Genomic DNA, 23,274 nt, shown 5'->3' with positions numbered 1-23,274 from the left:
GTACGTTTTTTCAACCTTTACTCATTTGCTGTTCGATATCGGAGTTTTCCTTCCTTTAAACAAAAAAACTAAAGTTAAATAAAATCAAAATTCAAACCGCAAAAAATTCAATTTGAGCCTTAACAATTGAGAACCTGAACTTTTTATGAACAAAAAAAATAACGACCTACTATATAAGATCTGAACTACGTTCATCGACTCTTAAAAATTAACCATCTCGTCCGTTTTGAAAGGCTTGCAAAAATTCGCGTGTGAAGTAAACTTTACATCTGAAGACAAACAGAAGAGAGCGCAGATACTTGGTTTCGATCAAAATTATGTGCTCGCTCGTATGTGAGAAATCGATCCACGAAAATACTCATGTGGATGTGCGGATTTAAAAAAACGAGCAAGCTCGAAATTTGTTACTGTAAAAAGTAGTGAACTATGAAAAAGTGAAATCGCATTGTAACACAAAGCAATGCTCACGCTGATCTATGTTAGAAATCATATCAAAAACAGTAAATTGTGATATTAAAACTTTGCAAAAATTGGCTCTAATACACTTTTTATTTTCTAACTAATTTATTGACTCATTTTTGTTTGAAACTACAAAATATGGATGGAATAGCTGAAACAAAAAACTGCACGTGATTTAATTTTTCAAGAACTCAAGGATATCATAAAACAGCAACAATAAATGATTCAAAAATTCTTTTACAAAATCATGCAAGAAGCTGGCTTCGGCTTATAGTGATCAATTGAAAAGGATAGACCATTTTTGCGAAGAAGTACAAAATTTAGCACAGTAACATGACCTAGCTTTAAGCATTTTCTTCTTCAAGATACATAGCGCGGCGAATCATATCATTATTTAACTTCGATATTTTTTGCAGTTCATCAAAGTTTTTCATTTCCCAATTATCTTCGTTTTAGTTTATAAATATGTCGCATCACAGCCATAGCTATACATTTTCTCGAAAATGTTCGCAATTTTTTATCCAGAAGGTAGAAATTTTGCATTGATTTGATCTTTTTTATTGCAGTTCATTTTCCCCGAAAACGATTTCCGTTTTTTTTTCGGACCATGTTGACTGGTCTATTCGTAATTGTCAGCTTGGTCTTTAGTGAGTCTCTTCCTCTCCTGTGCCTCGAAGAATCTGTTCAGCCTCAGCAGATAGAGAGCGAGTCCTAGAAGAGAGAAGGTGCTGAAAGCGATGGACACTGTCGCTTCAATCAGTCCCACTCCAGGGTCCATGTCTGAGCTCTTGCTCCAGTACACACTGAGTGTCAACAGAGTGAGCACCACTGAAACCACACAAAAATCAATTGGGGTTTGTATGCCTCTCACACATTCCCCCCCCTCCCCCACACACACCTCTTAAATTCAGTGGTACAAGACACCCCTCACACATTTCGCCCTTAATATTTCACACACAAGGTACAGAAAAGAATGTGAAGAGAAAAGCTCGAGAGACGTATTGTGTCACTACATTTACGAGGGGCGAAACTTACGACAATAAAAAAAATTGACCGAGGGCTTCTTGCTAACTATCTTCGCTACTGTGAAAAGGGGGAATTTCTTACAAACAAATCAATTAGTTCATACTGAACCGTTGAATTAGTCCTTTATGCGTGAGTGAATTAATTACTGGATACCTTAGAGGGGGTAGGTTAAATACGTAAGTGTTTTATAATAGTTATGTAACAATTATGCAACAGTTGCAAAGTCCTGCAATTTTCATTGATGTGACGTGACGTTTCAGCTGACTTATATACTCCACGCATTTTCGGTTGACGTATACTTCGGCTAGTTAATTTACTCTCAGAGTATTGATTGTCTTGTTGTGTACTTGCCCTGTGCGAGTATTGCAATGACAGATGACATGGCCACTCTCTTGCGCATCTGTCTGTGTCTATTGACCACACAGCCCACGAACAAGCACAGCATGAACAACAAGCCCAGAGTGGCCGCCAATGAGCCCAACACACCCATCAAGCGACACAGCGTCACCCAGTCTGCAACAGACAGGAAAGAACAAATTAACTATCTGCGAAAGCCTTGTTTAAAACAACTATCGAAATTGCGCAAAAAAAGAACAGAGGAAATACAGATTTTGAACCCAGAGGCGAAGCGAAGCTTCGTATCACATACGATACAACGGAAGCGTAAAAACGCAAGCTACCAATTAGAAAGTAAGATGACAATGACTAAGTAAGAAAAAACGTCTGTAAAAAAAACAATGTCAAGTTCAGAAAAACAGACGAGAAACACAACCACTAGATTTAAACATTTTAAAAATTATTTTCTCAGCGTTCACTAACCCAACAACAATTTTTTAGACGCCTATTAATCCGAAAACAAAAATTGCACAGGAAAAAATTGTTGTCATAAAAAACTTTGGAGCGATTAAATTGTTTGAATTTTTAACCTGTATGCTTCAACCGACCTGATTTATTCAAAATATTAATAATCAGCTTTGCCGTTAAATGAATATAAAACAGTTTAATTAAACAGACTAAACATAATCTGAAAACATTTAGGCCAATTAAAAGTCCTGAGCAAAAAAATTACAAAAAAAACAGGAAATATACCAACCAGATTTAGTAAATTTACAGGAGTTAATCAATGACACTAGCATATAATGAAAGTTAAATGCTTACAGCACAAAAAAATCTTCGCATGGAAACTAAGCCGACAAAACATAGGCCGACAAATCATAGACAGAAGATTCAATTTTTCCCTGAAAAAAAATCAATTCCAGGCACTGAAAAAGGGACAGGACTCGAACCCCAGACAATTGGGTCCGAAGGCAACCGCATTACCTCCAGACCAGGTGATAATGGGCCTGGAATTTGCCAAGGTTCAATAATAAAGCAACATCAATTTCTAACCAATTTGTTTAAAAAAAGCTGACAGGAAAGTCTCGATTACAAAAAACTTGCCCTCGCAAATGTAAAAAAAAACAATTGGATTATTTGAAATGTGTTTATTATGTATGCGTTAAATGCATTACATGAGCATTTCCAAAAACATAAAAATTATATAACCAAGCTAAAACTAGTACCAAATGAAAGCTATAGCTGGTCATTAAGCACAAAAGTAGAAAGAAAACCAGCTGTATAAAATTGACAACCCGAAATTTAAACATTCTCGTCAGCTAACTCCAAAAAACTCCTCCTCTGTCAACCCTCTAACAATATTTCTAAATATAATTTTGCAAAACATAGTGACTTGAGAAATTTTGGGCTTTGAATTTTTGATTATGAAGCAGTGAACTGTCGAAAAAAAGGTCCAAAAAAAGATGACAATATGACAAATTTTAAAGAAGAGAAAAGAACAAAAAACAAATCCAAAGATGAAGAAAATCATGTAACAGCTAAGGAATTGAACAATTATTTTGTTGTCGCAATTAGTCCCAAATTGACATCTGGATTTCAAACAAGATGAATTGTTCGAAAAAAACTCAAAACAACTCCTTTAACCTGTCAACAATTGACGAAGAGGAATCGTAGTAGACAAAAAAGCAATTGCCGGAGAAAAAAACCTAAGTACGACACGGGTCTGACAAAGTATCTAAGCAAAATAATTAATCCTAGAATAACTACAAAAGTGATCAATATTTTAACAGAAAACTTTTTCTATTATCAAATAAAGATATAATGACTTATTATAAACGCTAAAATAAGACGCAAGAACTGAATTATTAGATTTAACAATCGATATCTTTATCTCCAGTCAAAAATTTTCTTTAGACAAATAGAGCATAGGTCAGAAAAGCAGAACTAGATAAAAGCTATAGGAAATGAGACGAAAACTGTAGTTCGAACTTCTTTTCAATAGAAATGTCAAAAAACAGGACCCATCGAAATGTGCATACATTTGTCTCGATTTACTAGAGCACGGAAAAAACTCGTGGGTCTTATATCTATGGCTGTCGCCATAGATATACGACCCAGATTCAACTTTCAGACACATATTCACTACATGCGATACGACGCAAACATAGCATGGCGAACTATTCCACAGAAAATGAGAAAAAAACTGCTAATTCGACAAAAAGGGAAACAAATGTCGAAAAACAGGACCCATCAAAAAGTTTATACGTTTGTCTTGATTAAAACTCATTTTGAATAAGACTCATTTCGAAAAAGAAGCCAAGAGAATTTTATGTGAATTTAGCATGGAAACAGAACTTGCCAAACAGCAACTAAACCAACAAAAATTGAGAGACGCTCGCTCAAAATCCCATACTCAAAAGACAAACACATAAAAAGCTTTTTCGCTCATCAAACGACGCAATATATAACCACCTTGCTGATTTAAGGTAGCTAGACATCTTATAAACCTAATCAGAGAAAAAAAACTAACGTTATAACAAATCGTAGGTGGTTAAGTTAGAATCAATATAAAAAGTATACTCCGAATACAACGGGTGTTTAAAACAAAATCAAGCTCAAAACATTTCCGTTGTTTGACTAAAATAAAGATTTGGAGCTGACCACAAATTCTGCCAGTCATCCTATGAACACAGTTTTCTACGGAAAAAGTCAAAAGATCGGTAAAAAAGAGTTTATAAACGCAGAGCCGATGATGCACTTCGCGAAAACCAGCAAAAAACGACAAAAAGCATATTAAAAAAAGTTAATGAAAAAAAAAATTGATGTATATTTAAAACACACAGCCAATCGAAGATTAGAAAAGAGTAATGAACGCAAGTAAACAAAAAAATACTGACTTTATTGAAAAAATCTCAACTTTCGAATTTAAAAGAAAAAAATAGATGCCCTTTAAGCTCTTTGAATTTCTAGAACGATTTATGATTGTCGCTTTTTGATTTTGATAACAATGACCCAACTGGAGAAAACTGGATCAACAGGTAACTTTTTTGTTTGGCCAGGAAATCTGATAAATAAAATCCATTTCGGAAATTAGAAGTGAAGTGAATCACTATTTTCGTGACCATTACACATTCACTGTTCGAGTTTGCTTTCTTTTAAACAAAAGAAATGAGCTGAACCTACAAAAAATCAAATGGCAAACCGCGAAATCAAATTTGAGCGTGAAGAAGTTATCGGACATTTCCCAATTCAGCCTCCTGAATTAAAAGTAGCACTAATATTTGCGACTTTAAGTAGATCTAATAATTGCGAACTAGGTTGGAGAACTAAAAAAAAAACATTGAAGTAACATACTACGCTTCGCTTGGAAAAATAGGGCTCAAAACAACAATTCACTTGCGCGGATTGATCCAAGGAAGATATTCCCGCTTATTGGAAAATCAATGAATTAATTGCAAAGTTGAATCTCTTGAGAAAACACTGGTCTGACATTTTTGGATTTTCGGACCAGTTTGATGACAATGTACTGGATATGGCCTTAAATTTCAGCCAAAATTAGCTCTGTTTCTAAAGTTTACAATATTTTAGATTTAATCAGATCTCAATTCTGCAGTTTTTCTGAAACTTACTTCAATCGCGCTTTAATAAAAAACAAAATTTTCAAAAATTCATAAAAATAAACACGAAGTGACCTTTTTCACCACTGACAAACAAAGCCATTCGCGTATTCACTCACAAACAAAGCCTTGCTGTAAATCCAAAAGAAATTAAAAACAAGCTAGAAAGCCTCAAAGGGGAGCTTCAAAATGCGCAAAACACCAATACACAATGGCAAGTTATGATATAAAAAACACCAAAAAGGGTATTAACTTTTTGTACTGTTTGTAAGAAACAAAGTTTTTTTATTATTTCAGTTGATAAACTAAAAATACATCACTCTTTTATTTTATCAGTAATCAAATGGTAGAAGACAGGCCACTAAAACACAATTCAGCCTCCTGAATTAAAAGTAGCACTAATATTTTCGACTTAAAGTAGCACTAATATTTGCGACTTAGGCTGAAAAACTTGAAAAAAAGCCATTGAAGTATCACACTACGCTTCGCTTGGGTAAATAGAGATAGAAACAGCATCTCACTTCTGCGGATTGATCCAATAAACATATTCCTGCTTATTGGAAAATCTATGAATTACCTGGAGCGAATCAAAGACTTGAGCTGGCTTTTTATTTTTATTTTGTTCCGACAGCTTCGTAGTAAAAAGCAGCTATTGTTTAGCCTGTGTTTTTTTTTCTTTTGAATTCGACCAGCTCAAAAAAATCCCGTATATAGTAGTTTTATCATATTGCAGCCCTTTCACGCGTTATTCGGATTGAATCTCTAGAGAAAACACCGGTCTGGCATTTTTGCACTTTCGGACCAGCTTGATGTCAATGTACTGGATACGGCCTTAAATTTCAGCCAAATTTAGCCTGTTTCGAAATTATACAATATTTTAGATTAAATCAGACCTCAATTCTGCAGTTTTTCTGAAACTTATTTCAATCACGCTTTACAAAAAAAAGGAAATTAAACAAAGAAGATTTTTTCAAATTTTTTATACTTCACTGGAATGGTAAATACTAACTATACTGGTTCCAAGATTTCGTGTTGATGCTTTCAGAAGGCTTGAAAATTCAACCACGTTTGAAAAGGTAGATTGAGATAAAAATAGTTACAAGGGACTAACCATGCGGTGGCAGATCGAAACACAAGTTCGAACTGTCGTCTCCACTTTTACTTCCATCCGCCCCGCTGTAACTGTTCTCCCGATAGCACTTCTCCCACAGTCCCTGTTTCAAAACTATTCCCCCCGACAGCCAGTTGGAATTCATGAGTGCGAGACCGAGGGCCCCCACTGCTACTGTCTGCAGGGGAACTGAGAACAGGACTGGAATTAGAAGTGTCAACTCGTTCATCATCCAACCGATTTTCAACCCAGTCTAGCTAGTCAGATAAACGTCCGCCGTTATGGATGATTCGGGGTTTCGGCTGACCAGCGCCAGTAAAATGGTCAAGGTCAAATCTTCCGATTTCAATAGTTCTATTTTTTTTAGATCGGGCTTGTAATATATTTCTTGAACTATTTATTGGCCACTGATAAAACACATTTGAATATCTGTGCAAATGTTTCCAGTCTCGAATTTTTCAAAAAGATTTGTCGTTTTTACTTCCAAAATCAAATCTCGAACCTGAAAGCATCATCATACCATATATACAGTTCAAAGTTGTCATGAGTTTTCACGATCTGCTTTTAAAGTCGAATCGCAATTTAAACCCAAATCTTCTTCTCAAAGTTTTTTGTGATTTTCCTTCCTCTAGCCTGTCAGACTTAAGAAACGGTCCCTCAAAATGCCGCCACTAAAATCTAGTGAATATTCTAAAATTATGAAAAAATCGAAAAAATAAATCGACCATTTACATGACATTGAAAACTTCATTTAGGTCATGCTAATTTTCAGCCAACCATGTTAGTGATAAAAAAACTACAAGCCCCACTCCTGAGCAAAAATTTTTAATTTTAATTTCTGTTATTTTGTATTTTGCTAGGTGAAGCAGCATTTAATTGTGAACAGTCCATAAACAGAACATTAAAAACTAACATTGGATAAGATTGAATTGGTAGGATCTACAAAATGAACAAATCAACTATAAGTATCTGAACTTAATTAGCAACATCAGCCCAGCTGGTACGCACTTTCACGCGAACCGAAGTAAGAGAGCGCCCAAAACAAAAGTCTCATACTATGGGAGCAGAAATTGAATATTAGGTTGAAATTATACGTGCTTGCTAAATTTATTTCACGGTGATTTCTGATGCGCCGAGCCGAAGCAAAAGATCTGCTTTTAAAGGAATTAGGCAGTTTCAAGCAGATAAAACGAAAAGACAATACAAAATTTTTCAAATAAATATATTTTTTTAAATTACTGTAGACAAGCTTGAAACCTACATCGTTTTCTCCTATCTCGTAGTATTTCGGCTCGCTGCAAAAGATCCTCAGTGACTCTCAGTCTCGTGAGAGTAATCAAGCCTCGTAACAGTTAACTGCAAAGATACTAGAGCACAACTGAAGTCATCTCCCAACGAGTGAAGCACATTGATTTCCACGCGAAAATTTAAGCAATTTATTGAAACGATTGTAAAACACGCATTTCCAAAATAAGAATCTTGCAGACGGTACAATCTTCACCCGTCTTAAAAACTTTAAATTTGCCCACAGCATCAGCTGCTGTCTACAAACGAGGTTTGTTTTTGAAAAATGTGATCAAAACAATATTATCGATCGAATGAATTCAAGTGCAACAATCGAGCTTGAAAACGCTGTCTCGAACAATTTCGTTTTAAGCCTCTATGTGCTACAAAGTAAATCTCGGAGTTTATCTGATGACTCATGATGCAATGCAAAAAGAACCCTATTTAACCAGAGGTCAGCTAAAGCTGGAAATACCTGTTTGATAATTTTTGATATTTTTGTATTGATGCGGAGAACAAGGGTAATTTCAAAGACCTATAGCAAAGAGAAGTAAATCCCAATTTAATGTCTTCAAAAACTGTTAAATTCGTCAATTACTTCAGTTTTCTTTAAAAATGAAGAGATTACAAGAGCTTGTTAGCTTGAAATAAGCTTAAAACGTTGCTCATTAGATTTGGGTGGGTAGTTTTCGAGAAGTCAAAAAGTTTAAAAAAAAAAACAGTTAGAAAATTTGGTTTTTCTGAGGGTCATAAATTTTTCTGTGAAAACATTGGGCATAACCGCAGATATAGTGGAGCTTCCCAAAACTCGTTCTACCTACTGAAACCAAAATATCTTCGAGAAAAACCAAAAAGTTTGAAAAAACAAACAAAAATCAAAAACTTGAGTTTTCGGAGAGTCATAACTTTTTTTGTAAAAAAAATTAAGCGTAATCGTTCAGGTAGCGGGATTTCCCACAACCCATTCTTCTCACTGAAACCAAAACCTCAGATTTCTGAAGCTAATTTTCGAGAAAAATAGAAAAGTTTCAAAAATTGTCAAAAAATCGAAATTGACTTTTCGAAGGCCATAACTTTTTGTGTAAAAAAATGGGCGTAGCCTCTTATGCAGGGGAGCTTACCACAAATTGTTCTATCCGTTGAACCCAAAATCTCGGATTTGGACGGGTAGTTTTCGAGAACATATAAAAACCTAAAAATTTGGATCAATAATTCCTCACACACTTTTTCGAAGGCTGTAGAAAGTGGGTTAAGGTAAATAAAAGAGTAGGGGAGTATGCACGCACACAACACAAAGGAGTAGCCGGAATTCCCATTGGTACCACTCTTTTGAAAATCGGTAGAGTCGCTTTTGAGAAAAACTTAAATTTTCCAAAACGTCTAAAAAAAAAATTAAAAAACCCGATCCCAATAACATTTTCATAATACCTGTTTCATCAGTAATTAGACACAATAAGCCAATTATTGTGTTTTTGAAGAATCGGTGTTAAAAAAATTTGATAAATCAACTTGTTTGTTAAAAATTTTGTTTACCAATTCTTTTACTTCTCGTATAATATAGAGCCCCCTTTCAAAGATATTTCAAAAACTGTTACACAGATATTTTTTCTTTTCAGAGTAACTTTCCACACAACTACGAAAAGCATTACACAACCAAGCTCGGGTACTTCGGTAGTGGTTTGGAATCCGCATATATTGTCCCTGGAAGTGGCATAAATTGCTTTGGATTCTGCAACTTTTGGAAAACTGATGGAACGGAAAGACACTAGGTGCTGAAAGTGAAGTTTAGCAAGCGAGGAACCCAATGACACAGCGGATTTTGGGGAGAAAAGCTAAAACATACTTTGCTTTGGATTCCGCAGACAAACGCGTTTTTGCAGTTTAAGTAAGGAGAAGCAAAACATCGCTGGATTCCACTGTTTGTCAGTGAATTCGGCAATCAATTTTTTCTTTTTGTCGTTGGAATCCACAATTTGTCAGTGCTTTCTGCTAAAAAAATTTTTTTTTTGTCACAGGATTCCACAATCAAACTTTCAACTAACTGAACATGTATCGGCCCCATTTTTTCATCACCTGATGTTCGCAGATTATGTATAGTGAACTTATTTTCCAAATTCGAAAAACGCTGTTCCCTTATTTCAGTTAGCACGAAAAAATGATCAGCAACTGAGACAATAAACCCTCTCAACTTTTTTATACTCATATCCTTCCAGTTTAGTTACTGCCCCCACACACCCCACCTTTTTCTCAAGTGATAGGAAGTTTCTTCATTTTACCCCTCTCCCATCAGCATTTAAGACCATTGTCCTAAATGCTGGGGGGTAACATGAAAGAACTTGTCCAACTTAATTATTTAAATGAGCAGCTTAAAATATCCCGCCAAAAATCAATTATGCGGAAACCAATGACCAACTTTATGCTTTTTTCAGTACTTATTCGAAATATTTTTTCATTTTCTTTGGAGGGTCAATGTCATTCAATCGAAAGGAGAGAACTCACCTTCACACGTCAGGTGAATTTTAAATATCTTCCAGCAAAACTTTTTGCTCAAGTACAGGTTTCAAGGTTAAGAACTAAAAAAAAAATTACACAAAAGTTTAAACCAGTTAGTTTGAGACTCAAAGAAATATCTTAGATTTGGGTGGATAGTTTTCGAGAAGTCAAAAAGTTAAAAAAAAAACAGTTCGAAAATTTGGTTTTTCAGAGGGTCATAAATTTTTCCGTGAAAAATTTGGGCATAACCGCAGATATATGGGAGCTTCCCACAATCCGTTCTACCTACTGAAACCAAAATATCTTCGAGAAAAACCAAAAAGTTTGAAAAAACAGTCAAAAATCAAAAAAAATTTGAGCTTTCGGAGGGTCATTAATTTTTTGTTAAAAAATTTAACTGTAATTGTTTAGGTAGCGGGGCTTCTTAGAACCCATTCTACTCACTGAAACCAAAACCTCAGACTTCTGAATCTAATTTTCGAGAAAAATTGAAAAGTTTCAAAAATTTTCAAAAAAAAATCGAAATTGACTTTTCTGAATGCCAGAACTTAGGGCGTAGCCTCTTATGAAGGGGAGCTTCCCACAACTTGTTCTATCTGTTGAACCCAAAATCTCAGATTTGGACGCGTAGTTTTCGAGAACATACAAAAATCTAAGAATTTGGGTCAATAATTCCCCACACACTTTTTCGAAGGCTGTAGAAAGTGGGTTAAGGTAATTAAAAGAGTAGGGGAGTATGCAGGCACACAAAGGAGTAGCCGGAATCCCCATTGGTACCACTCTTTTGAAAACCGGTAGAGTCGTTTTTTGAGAAAAACTTAAATTTTGCAAAGCGTCTCAAAAAAAAAATTAAAACACCCGATCCCAATAACATTTTCATAATACCTGTTTTTATCACAGTAATTAGACACAATAAGCCGATTATTGTGTTTTTTAAGAATCGGTGTGAGAAAAATTTGATAAATTAACTCGTTTGTTTAAAAATTTGTTTACCAGTTCTTTTACTTCTCCAACCGGTCTCCAACGAGTCTAAAGGAACTACGGCTTTAGGTGCGGATTTTTCCGCGTATGTATCGGTACCTTAAACAAACTACATCGAGGGTCAAATGTATAATATAGAGCCCCCTTTCAAAGACATTTCAAAAAACTGTTACACAGATATTTTTCTTTTCAGGGTAACTTTCCACACAACTAGGAAAAGCATTACAAAACCAAGCTCGGGTACTTCGGTAGTGGTTTGGAATCCGCATATATTGTCCCTGAAAGTGGCATAAACTTCTTTTGGAATCTGCAACTTTCGGAAAATTGATGGAACGGAAAGACACTAGGTACTGAAATTGAAATTTAGCTAGCGAGGAACCCAATGACAAAGCGTATTTTGGGGAGAAAAGCTAAAACATACTTTGCTTTGGATTCCGCAGACAAACGCGTTTTTGCAGTTTGAGTAAGGCGAAGCAAAATATCGCTGGATTCCACTGCTTGTCAGTGAATTCGGCAATCAATTTTTCCTTTTTGTCGTTGCAATCCACAATTTGTCAGTGCTAAAAAAAATTCTTTTTGTCACAGGATTCCACAAGCAAACTTTCAAATGGCTGAACATGTATCGGCCCCATTTTTTCATCACCTGATGTTCGCAGATTATGTATAGTGAACTTATTTTCCAAATTCGAAAAACGCTGTTCCCTTATTTCAGTTAACATGAAAATGATCAGCAACTGAGACAATAAACCCTCTTAACTTTTTTTTACTCATATCCTTCCAGTTTAGTTACTGCCCCCACACACCCCACCTTTTTCTCAAGTGATAGGAAGTTTCTTCATTTGACCCCTCTCCCATCAGCATTTAAGACAATTGTCCTAAATGCTGGGGGGTAACATGAAAGAACTTGTCCAACTTAATTATTTAAATGAGCAGCTTAAAATATCCCGCCAAAAGACAATTATGCGGAAACCAATGACCAACTTTATGCTTTTTTTTCAGTACTTATTCGAAATATTTTTTCATTTTCTTTGGAGGGTCAATGTCATTCAATCGAAAGGAGAGAACTCACCTTCATACGTCAAGTGAATTTTAAATATCTTCCAGCAAAACTTTTTGCTCAAGTACAGGTTTCAAGGTTAAGAACTAGAAAAAAAATTACACAAAAGTTTAAACCAGTTAGTTTGAGACTCAAAGAAATATCTTAGATTTGGGTGGATAGTTTTCGAGAAGTCAAAAAGTTCAAAAAAAACAGTTAGAAAATTTTGTTTTTCTGAGGGTCATAAATTTTTCCGTGAAAAAATTGGGCATAACCGCAGATATATAAGAGCTTCCCACAATCCGTTCTACCTACTGAAACCAAAATATCTTCGAGAAAAACCAAAAAGTTTGAAAAAACAGTCAAAAATCAAAAATTTGAGCTTTCGGAGGGTCATAAATTTTTGTTAAAAAACTTAAGCGTAATTGTTTAGGTAGCGGGGCTTCTTACAACCCATTCTACTCACTGAAACCAAAACCTCAGATTTCTGAAGCTAATTTTCGAGAAAAATTGAAAAGTTTCAAAAATTTTCAAAAAAAAAAATCGAAATTGACTTTTCTGAATGCCATAAAGTTTTGTGTCAAAAATTTAGGCGTAGGCACTTATGAAGGGAAGCTTCCCACAACTTGTTCTATCTGTTGAACCCAAAATCTCAGATTTGGACGCGTAGTTTTCGAGAACATACAAAAATCTAAAAATTTGGGTCAATAATTCCCCACACTTTTTCGAAGGCTGTAGAAAGTGGGTTAAGGTAATTAAAAGAGTAGGGGAGTATGCAGGCACACAAAGGAGTAGCCGGAATCCCCATTGGTACCACTCTTTTGAAAACCGATAGAGTCGTTTTTTGAGAAAAACTTAAATTTTGCAAAGCGTCTCAAAAAAAAATTAAAAAACCCGATCCCAATAACATTTTCATAATACCTGTTTTTCTCACAGTAATTAGACACAATAAGCCGATAATTGTGTTTTTTAAGAATCGGTGTAAAAAAAATTTGATAAATTAACTCGTTTGTTTAAAAATTTGTTTACCAGCTCTTTTACTTCTCCAACCGGTCTCCAACGAGTCTAAAGGAACTACGGCTTTAGGTGCGGATTTTTCCGCGTATGTATCGGTACCTTTAACAAACTACATCGAGGGTCAAATGTATAATATAGAGCCCCCTTTCAAAGACATTTCAAAAAAACTGTTACACAAATATTTTTTCTTTTCAGAGTAACTTTCCACACAACTAGGAAAAGCATTACAAAACCAACCTCGGGTACTTCGGTAGTGGTTTGGAATCCGCATTTATTGTCCCTAAAAGTGGCATAAATTTCTTTTGGAATCTGCAACTTTCGGAAAATTGATGGAACGGAAAGACACTAGGTGCTGAAATTGAAATTTAGCTAGCGAAGAACCCAATGACAAAGCGGATTTTGGGGAGAAATGCTAAAACATACTTTGCTTCGGATTCCGCAGACAAACGCGTTTTTTCAGTTTGCGTAAGGAGAAGCAAAATCTCGCTGGATTCCACTGTTTGTCAGTGAATTCGGCAATCAATTTTTTCTTTTTGTCGTTGCAATCCACAATTTGTCAGTGCATTCTGCTAAAAAAAATTCTTTTTGTCACAGGATTCCACAAGCAAACTTTCAACTGGCTGAACATGTATCGGCCCCATTTTTTCATCACCTGATGTTCACAGATTATGTATAGTGAACTTATTTTCCAAATTCGGAAAACGCTGTTCCCTTATTTCAGTTAACATAAAACTATCAGTAACTGAGACAATAAACCCTCTCAAGGTTTTTTTACTCATATCCTTCCAGTTTAGTTACTTCCACCCCACAACCACTTTTTTCTCAAGTGATAGAAAGTTTCTTCATTTTACCCTCTCCCATCAGTATTTAAGACAATTGTCCTAAATGCTGGGGGGGGGGGGGTAAGCATGAAAGAACTTGTCCAACTTAATTATTTAAATGAGCAGCTTAAAATATCCCGCCAAAAGACAATTATGCGGAAACCAATGACCAACTTTATGCTTTTTTTCAGTACTTATTCGAAATATTTTTTTTTCATTTTCTTTGGAGGGTCAATGTCATTCAATCGAAAGGAGAGAACTCACCTTCACACGTCAGGTGAATTTTAAATATCTTCCAGCAAAACTTTTGCTCAAGTACAGGTTTCAAGGTTAAGAACTAGAAAAAAAATTACACAAAAGTTTAAACCAGTTAGTTTGAGACTCAAACAAATATCTATAGAGTGAGAAATATTTTTCTATCAGCTTCAAGTTGAAAAATTCGATAATATCTTCGTTAAGTGAGTTAACAGGGAAAGTTTTTTGATTTTTGGACCATAGAATGTGGTCCAAAAGAGGAACTTTATAAAATAAATCTTTAATGACAAATCTCTAGACGCAAGTACGCCTTGCAAACCCGTGGTGATCCCGATATATCAGAAGACGAGTAAAACGATCCAGAAATTAGACAAAAAAAGAAGTAGTAATCATAGTAGCAAAGGTATTGAAAAGTTCTGAAGCGTCTTTGGGGCGGAGTGATGCGCGGACGTTGTTCTCGTTCCGCAATAAAATTTCGTTTAAAAATAAACGAAATTTATTTAAGAAACATTGGAGTGGCCCAGCAACATATGGTTTGACAACAAAAATTTGTCATTTCGACAACTTAATCACAAAATGAAAAATAAATTGACTCATCTGATAAAACGAAGGCCAAAACTATTTCGGAAAAAAATGTTTCCAGGCAAAAAAAATGAAAAAAGAAAATATACAAAAGCAAACCAATAACACTTGCAACAACAATGCGAATTGCTTACACTAAAAAAAAATTCCGCGATGTGGCAACTAAGTCGGCACACGAAAGTCTGACAATCATTTCAAACAATGTATAGAAGGTCTGGCTAAGACTTGGACCGTAGATCTAAGTGAGCAAATGCAACCGCATTATTTCTAGCTCGAATGAGGAGCTTGGAAGTTAAAAATTTACAAAAAAATCAAGTTCTGTCTCTCCCAGATTTGTAATAAAGTTGTGTACAGGAAAAAGTATAGTTCCGGATTAGAAGACACTAGCTCTCGCAGGTATAGGAATTTGAAACCCAATTACCTGATACTTACAAATTTCAGGTGCAATATCTGTTTAGTTTCGAGCTCAGGGCATTCAAATATATGGCTTGTATTAATATTCTCAGTGGCTATAGTTATTTGCCGCTGGATTATATGCTTCTCTTGTGATAAAATTGAACACAAAACGTATCAAAAAATAGGCGACTCAGCCTAGAAAAATCTCGAAATAATCATACCAATTTTGAAACTTTCTACATTCAGCAAGGATTTCTCGGATTAAAATTCCGTGAACTTTTAAACATCAAAACCAATCACGGTCCATTTCTCTTGACAGTTCAACTATTGTTCAGTGAGAGCGAAACTTTTCCTCCGTCTGGTAAACGAATTCTAAAAGCGAACCATCGCAATTCAAGTCCACCGTAGCAAGAAGAACAAACAGCGCTAACAAACTTCGTTAAAAAATTCCGATAAAAAATCAAGATAAATTTGAATTCAGGTCGCTCTTTGACACCTCTGAATTAATATTAACCGTCTACAATAAATCTTGAAAACAGCTCATTTTCAAAAATTCAGGACAAATCGACAGTTATGAACCACATGTTTATTATTAAATCAGACAGCTATTTCAAGGGATAGGAATTTCTTTTTTAAAATAATATAGCTACGCCAAATTTATTTATCATGCAAATATTTCAATGAAAAGTTGGGACAGCAATAACTCAATGTTTTTCAAAATTTTAAAAGAAGAACGCATCTAAACAAGCGCGTCCAAAATTTCTAGCACGATTTTAATTCAGCTCGCTTGTCTGTCAATTCACTGGAATTCTTTACAGACGAGGACCACTTAAACTTGGAGATTGAAGCACCATGCAAATACTTGCACCCTTTGTTCTTGCGTCTACAACTGACCCCAAAAGCACAATCTTTCATTATCTTCGGGTGCATGAATGGACAGCTGAGAAGTTTACATTGAGTCGAGTACTTGCACACTGTTTCCGCAGGCGGCTTTGTCGGTTCTTTCTGCATCACATTTGGGACTACTCCACCGTTGTAAGATGAAGAAGGAAACTTCGGAACTCCTTGTCGCACTTTCCGACCACCTGCATGAGAGAACCCACATGCAAAATTGGTACAATTCTGACCGAATTTGCAGTGAGGATGAATGAAAAGACAAGATTCTCCGAAAGCACATTGTGGAAATTTACTACACGGTTTTGTAGGGTGTACATATCCGCACTTGTCGCCTAATTTGCATGCTGGCCAGAATCTGCACCGCTCCAAGTTCATTTCCTGCTCTTCTTTCTTATCATTTGCCATTTCGTTTGATACTCCTTCCGATGCTTGCTTTTTGTAGAGTGATACATTTTTCTTTGGCGAATCATCCACATCGTCATCTTCGTTAAAACTCTCGTCATTATAATCACTTCCCGACCCTTCATTTTCGTATTCCGATTCTGAGTTAGAATCTTGATCTAGCTCTGAGTCACTTGCCGATTTCTTTCCTAACTTCCTTACTTTTTCAATGAACTTTGTGGCACCTTTTAGGGACACTACAAATTTAGTAGCCTTGGTCTTTTCCGAATCGGAATTCGGAGACTCGCTGTGACGTTTCTTTGACCTTTTCGGAGTTTCTTCTTTTTTACGCTTCCCATGTCTATCTCCATCATTGCTTGATATTTCACTAGCACTATAATGTCTTTTCTTAGAAATCGATCCTCTTTTACGTGTTCTTTTTGCTGCCAGTCTTAAAATTTCAACCTCTGCATTTTCGTTTTGAACAGTTACTCTTGGCATTTTTAACATGTGAGCACGTTTTCTCCTAATATCTGGTTGCAATGGATCATACTCTTCAACCGATTTTTTCGCTTTGGCTGAAACTTCGACTGTCTTAACGTCATTCATAGCTTTGTTAAAAATTGTGTTCAGTGTTTTCAAGTCAGGTTCCAATTTGGAATCCATTTGAAGGCCCTTTCTTGAAACTATTTTCTCTCGACCAGCAGCAGCTTTGAGGCGCTGTCCTTGTCGTATTTCTAGGCGTTGTCGCAAGTCTTTAGAGTCAGCAGCATCATCTTTTGACGCGACAACCAGCGGTTTTACAATTCCGGTCTTCCTTCCTTCCGGTCCCCGGCGCGGCCCCAGTCTTTCCTTCACATGAGCTTTTGGGGGACTCATCAAAATGCTTGATTCTGTATCTACCACAGACATCATCGGCGAAACTTTTGCAACTATTTTCTGCTCTATTTTAGGAGCAGGGGATACCTTTCTGGTTATCACAGGCGATACAATAGTAGCAACATTAGCTTCATTTTTCTCAGTGTCCGAGTCAGATTTCCTGTTTAGGACTTCGTTTTCTTCTGAAGAAAGCGGAGACGCTTCCCGAAGAGTATCTATTGCCACATTTGATTTGGACTCAGTCACTTCCTCGCTGTATTCATTCCTAATTACGATAGTTCTTCCTGTTTTCTTATACTCTGGAATAGCGGATCGCTCGTTAACAGGCGATGCAGCTTTTTCCTTCTTTTTGGTGAGCAAGTTCTTGTCCTCAGAGCTTGATGATTTTCTAGGTTTTTTATTTTCTTCTCCCGAGGGAGAAACGCGTTTTTCTTTATCGATATGAATAGTTCTCTTTCTTTCACCTCGTTCTTCAATATTTGACTTCCGCCTCGAACCGATAACATCTACTACCCTACGGTTTGAAGCAGCAGTATTGGTTTTTCGTCCGCGCTCAATGCGTTTGGATGGCTTGGGACTTTTTGATTTGGATTTTTGTTTTCTGGGAGTTAAGCTACGTCGACGTTTACCTTTGGACGATGAACGGCTTCGACGTGGAGTTGTTTTCTTCTCTTGTTTTTTCTCTTCCGGGGCATCCTTTCCCACTTTGTCCAGCCTCTCCAAAACTTCTCCCAGCCATTTGCAGAAGCTCACAGACCCTTCCGACAAAAAAATCTTCAAATCTTCCGCCATTTGGTCGGTCGACTTTTTGTTGGCTATCATAACCATTATGTAATCAGGAAGCTCGTCATCTACATAACACTGCATTTCTTGCAGCTTCGCTTTGATTGCCTTCTTAATTTGAACACTAAGCTCTGTTCCAACTTCCATTTTCGACACCTGAAAACTTTGAGGACAGCGTTAGGTGGTGCGTACTGGGCAGAACAGTCCAAGCTCAAAACGCATTTAAGATCATATTGATTTACACGATCCGAGATTGAGAAAAGGCATAAACCATAAAGACCAAGAAGTTCAGATGGTAACCAAGGTCACTACAATAGTCCTATATCATTTCACCCAGTCAAAAAACCTTTGGAATTTCATTAACACAGGTTCATAGTATTCAGTGTTTTCAAGTTTTCTGTAACCTCGTAGATAGAATTTTAAGGCGATTGTAACCGAGGTCACTACACTAGTCCTTCATCATTTCACCCAGTCAAAAAACAATTGGAACTTCATTAACACAGAGGCGAAGCTGAGCATCTCAACATTTGCCATGCAAAAAACACATTGCACTACAAAATAATAAATGGAAAAAAAACAGAAGTTTAAAAAAATCTGAAAAATTTCCTTGACAAAAGCGGAAAAATTCTATCTACGAAAACTTCATATTTGTATCAGTTGAATTTTTTTTCCAGTTTTTCTTTTTTTTCTTTATTTTTCAAGGTAATCAGAAGGTCAAAGGTATCATAAAAACCGAGCTTCAGTCAGGAGTCCCTTCATCACGTATTACAGTCAAAATCCTTGGAATTTTCTAAATATAGAAGAAATAATGATAAAAGAAGATGACAAGTGTTGATGTCCTTACAATTAAAATCGATACGGGGTTACGTTTCTTCAATAAGAACACGCAACTCGACACGAGAAAATATAACATACAAGTGTAACAAATAAAAAATTTCGTCGATAGTTGTTTTGTCATTTATTGTTCCGAGTACGCAAGCGGCGTTCGCAATCTGTATTGACAGGGAGATTCTGTTTTTTAAAAAGCTGCCTGCTCTAGTTCCTCAATGCATATGCTTAGGTTCTTACAAAGCTTGCTCAAAAAAAAATTCTGTGCTGGGGCCGACCGCGCCCTGAATCTCAAAAGCTAGCGGTTGAAAAAGATACCCATCATCAACTAGATCTTTATACTTGTCATTTTTTCGCTCTTCCGATTCAGCAGCAGCCGTACCAGGGTTACAAACAGACACGGCATTAATCCTAAAAGGAGCTAAGGAGTACACTACCATTACATACCACAAAAGCTGGTTACCAACAGCCCATGGAACGAGCGTCAAACCGTCTGGTCACTTCTGATCGGTCCTGTAGAGGTGTCTTGGTTCTAAAACAGGTGGAATGTGAGTAGAAGATAAACTCTGCTTTATAAGGGCATTCAGTTTTGATTGCCTAGAGAATCTTTCTGCACTTTTGAGGCAAGAAAGACCATGCCAACCATCTTCGGTAACGTCTTTTCCGCACACGCATTAATGCCGTTCGCATATTTTTTGGACCTAATCGAAGTCCTATTGCAATTTTGAGTTGTTGGTTTGACAGTTTTAATCTTAAATCTTTGCACGGGATGACGTTCAACCGGTGGGAGCCAAAACTATCTCGTAACGGGATGAATCTTTTCACGTCCGTTGGTTCGAGTCGTAAAATCAAGTCTACAATTTCGCTGCCAAAAATTGGCTATCCACATTTTTTGAATTTCATTTTCCAGAGCCATTTCAATTTTTCCAAGTTCAAACCACCGTTTAAGCGCATCATCATAGGTTCCATCCACATGCTCCAAGCCAAAGATTTTGCTCAAGGCATTTTTTGCTCCTACTACTGAGGCTAAGAAAGCGGGTAAAGCGAGTAGACGAGCGGAAGAAACGCCAAAGCCACCTTTGGCTGCCGGGAGATCTGCTTGTCAAAAATGGTTGTCATTCATTTTCATATTAATGATCTTGCATAACGCATTTCTTAGTAACTTGCCGAAAACGTTTCAAAAAACCATTTTGCAAAAACAAGGTCTCGTGCGCAAAAAATATAGGAGTTTTGGCATGCTAAAGCAATTTTTCAGGAGGCAAAAGCCATAATGGGCGTCTAGTTTGTCTAGGAAATCCGAGATATTTCAAAACCCTTAATTTTGAGTCGGCAAAGTTCGCTGATTGGGGATCCTAAAATGAGGAGTTCTTCCTTTGTATTTATTTTAATTTTGGGGCATATTTTTCGAAATTGTGTTAAAATTGAATTATGCTGTGTACTCGTAGTCGGTCCCAAAAAACAAAGTTCACAATCAACCTTTAGAGAATTGAATTCCTTTACCGAGCGGCAACAAAGGCGACACTGAGTCAAAACCTGTTGAGTCGGAAACAAAACTGTTTTTAAAAAAGTTTTCATTACTTCTAAAAAGTGTTTACAACCCATACAAACTGAAACTTATAACCCCTAAAAGATATATTGTGCCCTCAAAATTACGCAAAAAATTTTGACTAAGTCGATGTACCATAAACTGGAACTGTTAGAATATTTTAAAAAAACGGAAAAAAAAGTTAAAAAAACTCAAAATCAGACTTACAAATTTGTGAAGTTTCAGTTATACTACAAATTTTTCAAACTAAAAAAAGCCCTCATGCTTTAAAAATTTATATATAAAAGCCCTACCAGATAAAAAAAAGAGTTTAAAACAATCAGAAATTGAGCCGACAGAAACTAGGAATGAAACCAGAAACGCGAAAAAATTTTATGATCTTTTTTGAAACAATGACAACCTAAGACGGGTTTTTGTAAACTTTTTTGTTCAATTTTTTGAACAAACAAATTAGTCACTTGGAACGATTTTTTAGTTTTCCAGGTTTGAGTTTGGCTCCATCCACAAAACAAGAACAAAAATTTGAAAAAAAATCAAAATCGAAAATGATATAGAGTCCGTGGTTTTGCGCTATAATTTTTCTTTCAGGTAAGCGATTAACATAGTGTCTGATCATGAACCCATTTCCGCGCGCCTGGAAGAAGATTTTGGTGTCCCAAATCAATGCAAGCAACCCATAAGAAACAAGGTCATAATATAATGTCTAAGATGTTTGTTAATTTTGTTTCCTTGGTTTTCCTCATTCAATCCTTGTTGTCTTTTAAAAAAAAAAAATTTTCGTCTCCGACGTAAAAAAAAATGGTTTTATTTAGGATGATGCAAAGTTGAGATGATGCTTATCTAAAAAGGTAAAATTTTTACACGCTATTTAACAAAAAAAATGAACTTACTTGAAAAAAGAAAGACATTTATAAACCATAGGATCAGTAAATTTGCACAGTGAAAAAACGAAACTTTACAGCACCACTCTGTGAGCAAGAAAAAATAAATAATTTTGATATTTTCTTTTTTTTATTAGTAGAAACTCAAATTAAAGGATAGCGAGAGAAAATGTTTGTCTTGGTTTTACCTCTCAAAAAAATCAACATGCTCGAATAAATATATACTGACTTTGATAAACAAATTTGACAAGCTAACATCTAGTTGGTTGATAAATATTTTTTGAAAAAGAACTACTTAATGAAAACAAATCCGAGAAATTTTACTCGTTGCGATAAGTTACCTAATTGTTGTGATAAACTTATTAAATATCTTCATGTGACATGATACGCTCATAATGGTCTGCTTGTAAGAAGAAGGCCCGGTACGGGATTTTAGAGACAAGCTCGTCAGGCAGCGATACTCCCCCTCTACCCGGATATCTCCGCCGGAACCTCCGCCCGTGAAAAACCAGGTTGTAATCGCTTTAATTTCTTTTTTGATATTTGTTTTTTAAATCCATTTCTCTACAAACCATTTTACAATCAATTCTATCTCTTGTTTTGCTCCTTTTGTACCCTTTTAGTGAACGTCCGTGCCGAAGTACATGCCGAAGTGGCTACCCAAGTGGAGCAGAAAACTGGTAATAGGAACCTCAAGGACCAAGTACTGCAGCCCCAAAGATATCGGATCCACGGTTCACTCGTACAGAGGTGCAAAGCTAGCGGACCTTGCCGATATTGTCTCGCGCTACCCCTCGCAGAAACTGAACTGTGCTAACATAGTAGCCGGATTCAATGATAACTCATCTACGGTTTCAGACTTCGCTAATGATTGGAGATTTTTAATAAATTTGATAACCCAATGTGGTAATTATCCTCAAAACCATCCTTTCTGCAAATAATCACTTCACAAACAGAAATTTAGGTGCTCCAAATAACTCTTTGTTTCGCCTTATTAATACATTTTACCGCTCAAGAATCCGAATTTTTCCCCCAATCTAAACGTTAATTTTAGTGCTAATATGTTTTGTAAAGTTGGTATTTATTTTTCATTTTATGGCAACAAAATCTTCAGTTTATTGCTCGCTCAGCTAACTTGTATTAATTCATCATTAAATTACCCACCTCGCTGCCAAATTATAGCCGATCAAACGCACTGCCATATTTGCAAACGCCACCTCCGAAAAGAAGGCATTTTGTGTGTCATTTGCTAAGCTTACATCCATGTCTCATGTAGCGAGCTACAGAGCAGCAAATTTTATTACGACGGGTTTTCCTGCATACAATGCAACCCGCCGAGAACTTTGCAAAAGAGCTCAACTCCACCAACAGACCATCAAGCACAGCCCCATCACAACTCAAAAAGAAATATCACCATCAACACCTGAAACAAACGTACTGCCCAACGCAACACAATCGTATCAATCGCCCCAGCAATCACTACAGTCCCCTGCAACCCCTGGAAATTTATCGACCAAAAACTTGAAATTAAAATAAACGACATATATAAAAATGTCGTTAACTGGAAACCGCGCTTCATAATTCAAAGCAAGAACAAGCCCGGTTTCCAATTTATAGAATTACTGAATCAGCAGCTGTTGTCATTAGTAGAAGAAACAACAAATG

General features: G+C 36.2%; 4 protein-coding genes across 4 annotated transcripts in view; 1 reads left to right on the top strand and 3 right to left on the bottom strand.

The window, feature by feature from the left end:
* Positions 1 to 23,274, bottom strand: part of LOC134853897 (small ribosomal subunit protein uS11m-like) — a 227,657-nt gene that overhangs the window by 8,770 nt on the left and 195,613 nt on the right. The window lies entirely within an intron of this gene.
* LOC134854205 (uncharacterized) lies at positions 487 to 7,047 on the bottom strand. Its single transcript, XM_063870365.1, has 3 exons — positions 6,550 to 7,047; positions 1,837 to 1,998; positions 487 to 1,287 (listed from the first exon to the last, which is right to left on the bottom strand). The coding sequence occupies exons 1-3, from the start codon at positions 6,779 to 6,781 to the stop codon at positions 1,079 to 1,081; spliced, it is 603 nt and encodes a 200-aa protein (XP_063726435.1). The 5' UTR covers positions 6,782 to 7,047; the 3' UTR covers positions 487 to 1,078.
* Positions 15,868 to 18,513, bottom strand: LOC134854277 (zinc finger CCCH domain-containing protein 14-like). Its single transcript, XM_063870472.1, has one exon. It carries the CDS (start codon positions 18,499 to 18,501, stop codon positions 16,177 to 16,179), a length of 2,325 nt encoding a protein of 774 aa, XP_063726542.1. The 5' UTR covers positions 18,502 to 18,513; the 3' UTR covers positions 15,868 to 16,176.
* Positions 21,950 to 23,274, top strand: part of LOC134853894 (CCR4-NOT transcription complex subunit 7-like) — a 219,398-nt gene continuing 218,073 nt past the window's right edge. Inside the window, exon 1 of the mRNA XM_063869857.1 lies at positions 21,950 to 21,978. The gene's annotated coding sequence lies outside the window, so the exon portion shown is untranslated. The remainder of the gene's footprint in view (positions 21,979 to 23,274) is intronic.

The sequence above is a fragment of the Symsagittifera roscoffensis genome, chromosome 9, assembly GCF_963678635.1.
Source record: "Symsagittifera roscoffensis chromosome 9, txSymRosc1.1, whole genome shotgun sequence".
Classification (NCBI taxonomy): Eukaryota; Metazoa; Xenacoelomorpha; order Acoela; family Convolutidae; genus Symsagittifera; species Symsagittifera roscoffensis.
The sequence above is the reverse complement of the archived record's forward strand: the minus strand, read 5'-3'. Positions and strand labels throughout refer to the sequence as shown.

Excerpts from the sequence above, each read along its gene's own strand:
- LOC134854205 (XM_063870365.1), bottom strand. The coding sequence starts at position 6,781 with ATGATGAACGAGTTGACACTTCTAATTCCAGTCCTGTTCTCAGTTCCC. Across the intron at positions 1,999-6,549 it reads TTTCGATCTGCCACCGCATG|ACTGGGTGACGCTGTGTCGC; the intron begins GTTAGTCCCTTG and ends TGTCTGTTGCAG. Across the intron at positions 1,288-1,836 it reads CATTGCAATACTCGCACAGG|TGGTGCTCACTCTGTTGACA; the intron begins GCAAGTACACAA and ends GTGTGGTTTCAG.
- LOC134854277 (XM_063870472.1), bottom strand. The coding sequence starts at position 18,501 with ATGGAAGTTGGAACAGAGCTTAGTGTTCAAATTAAGAAGGCAATCAAA.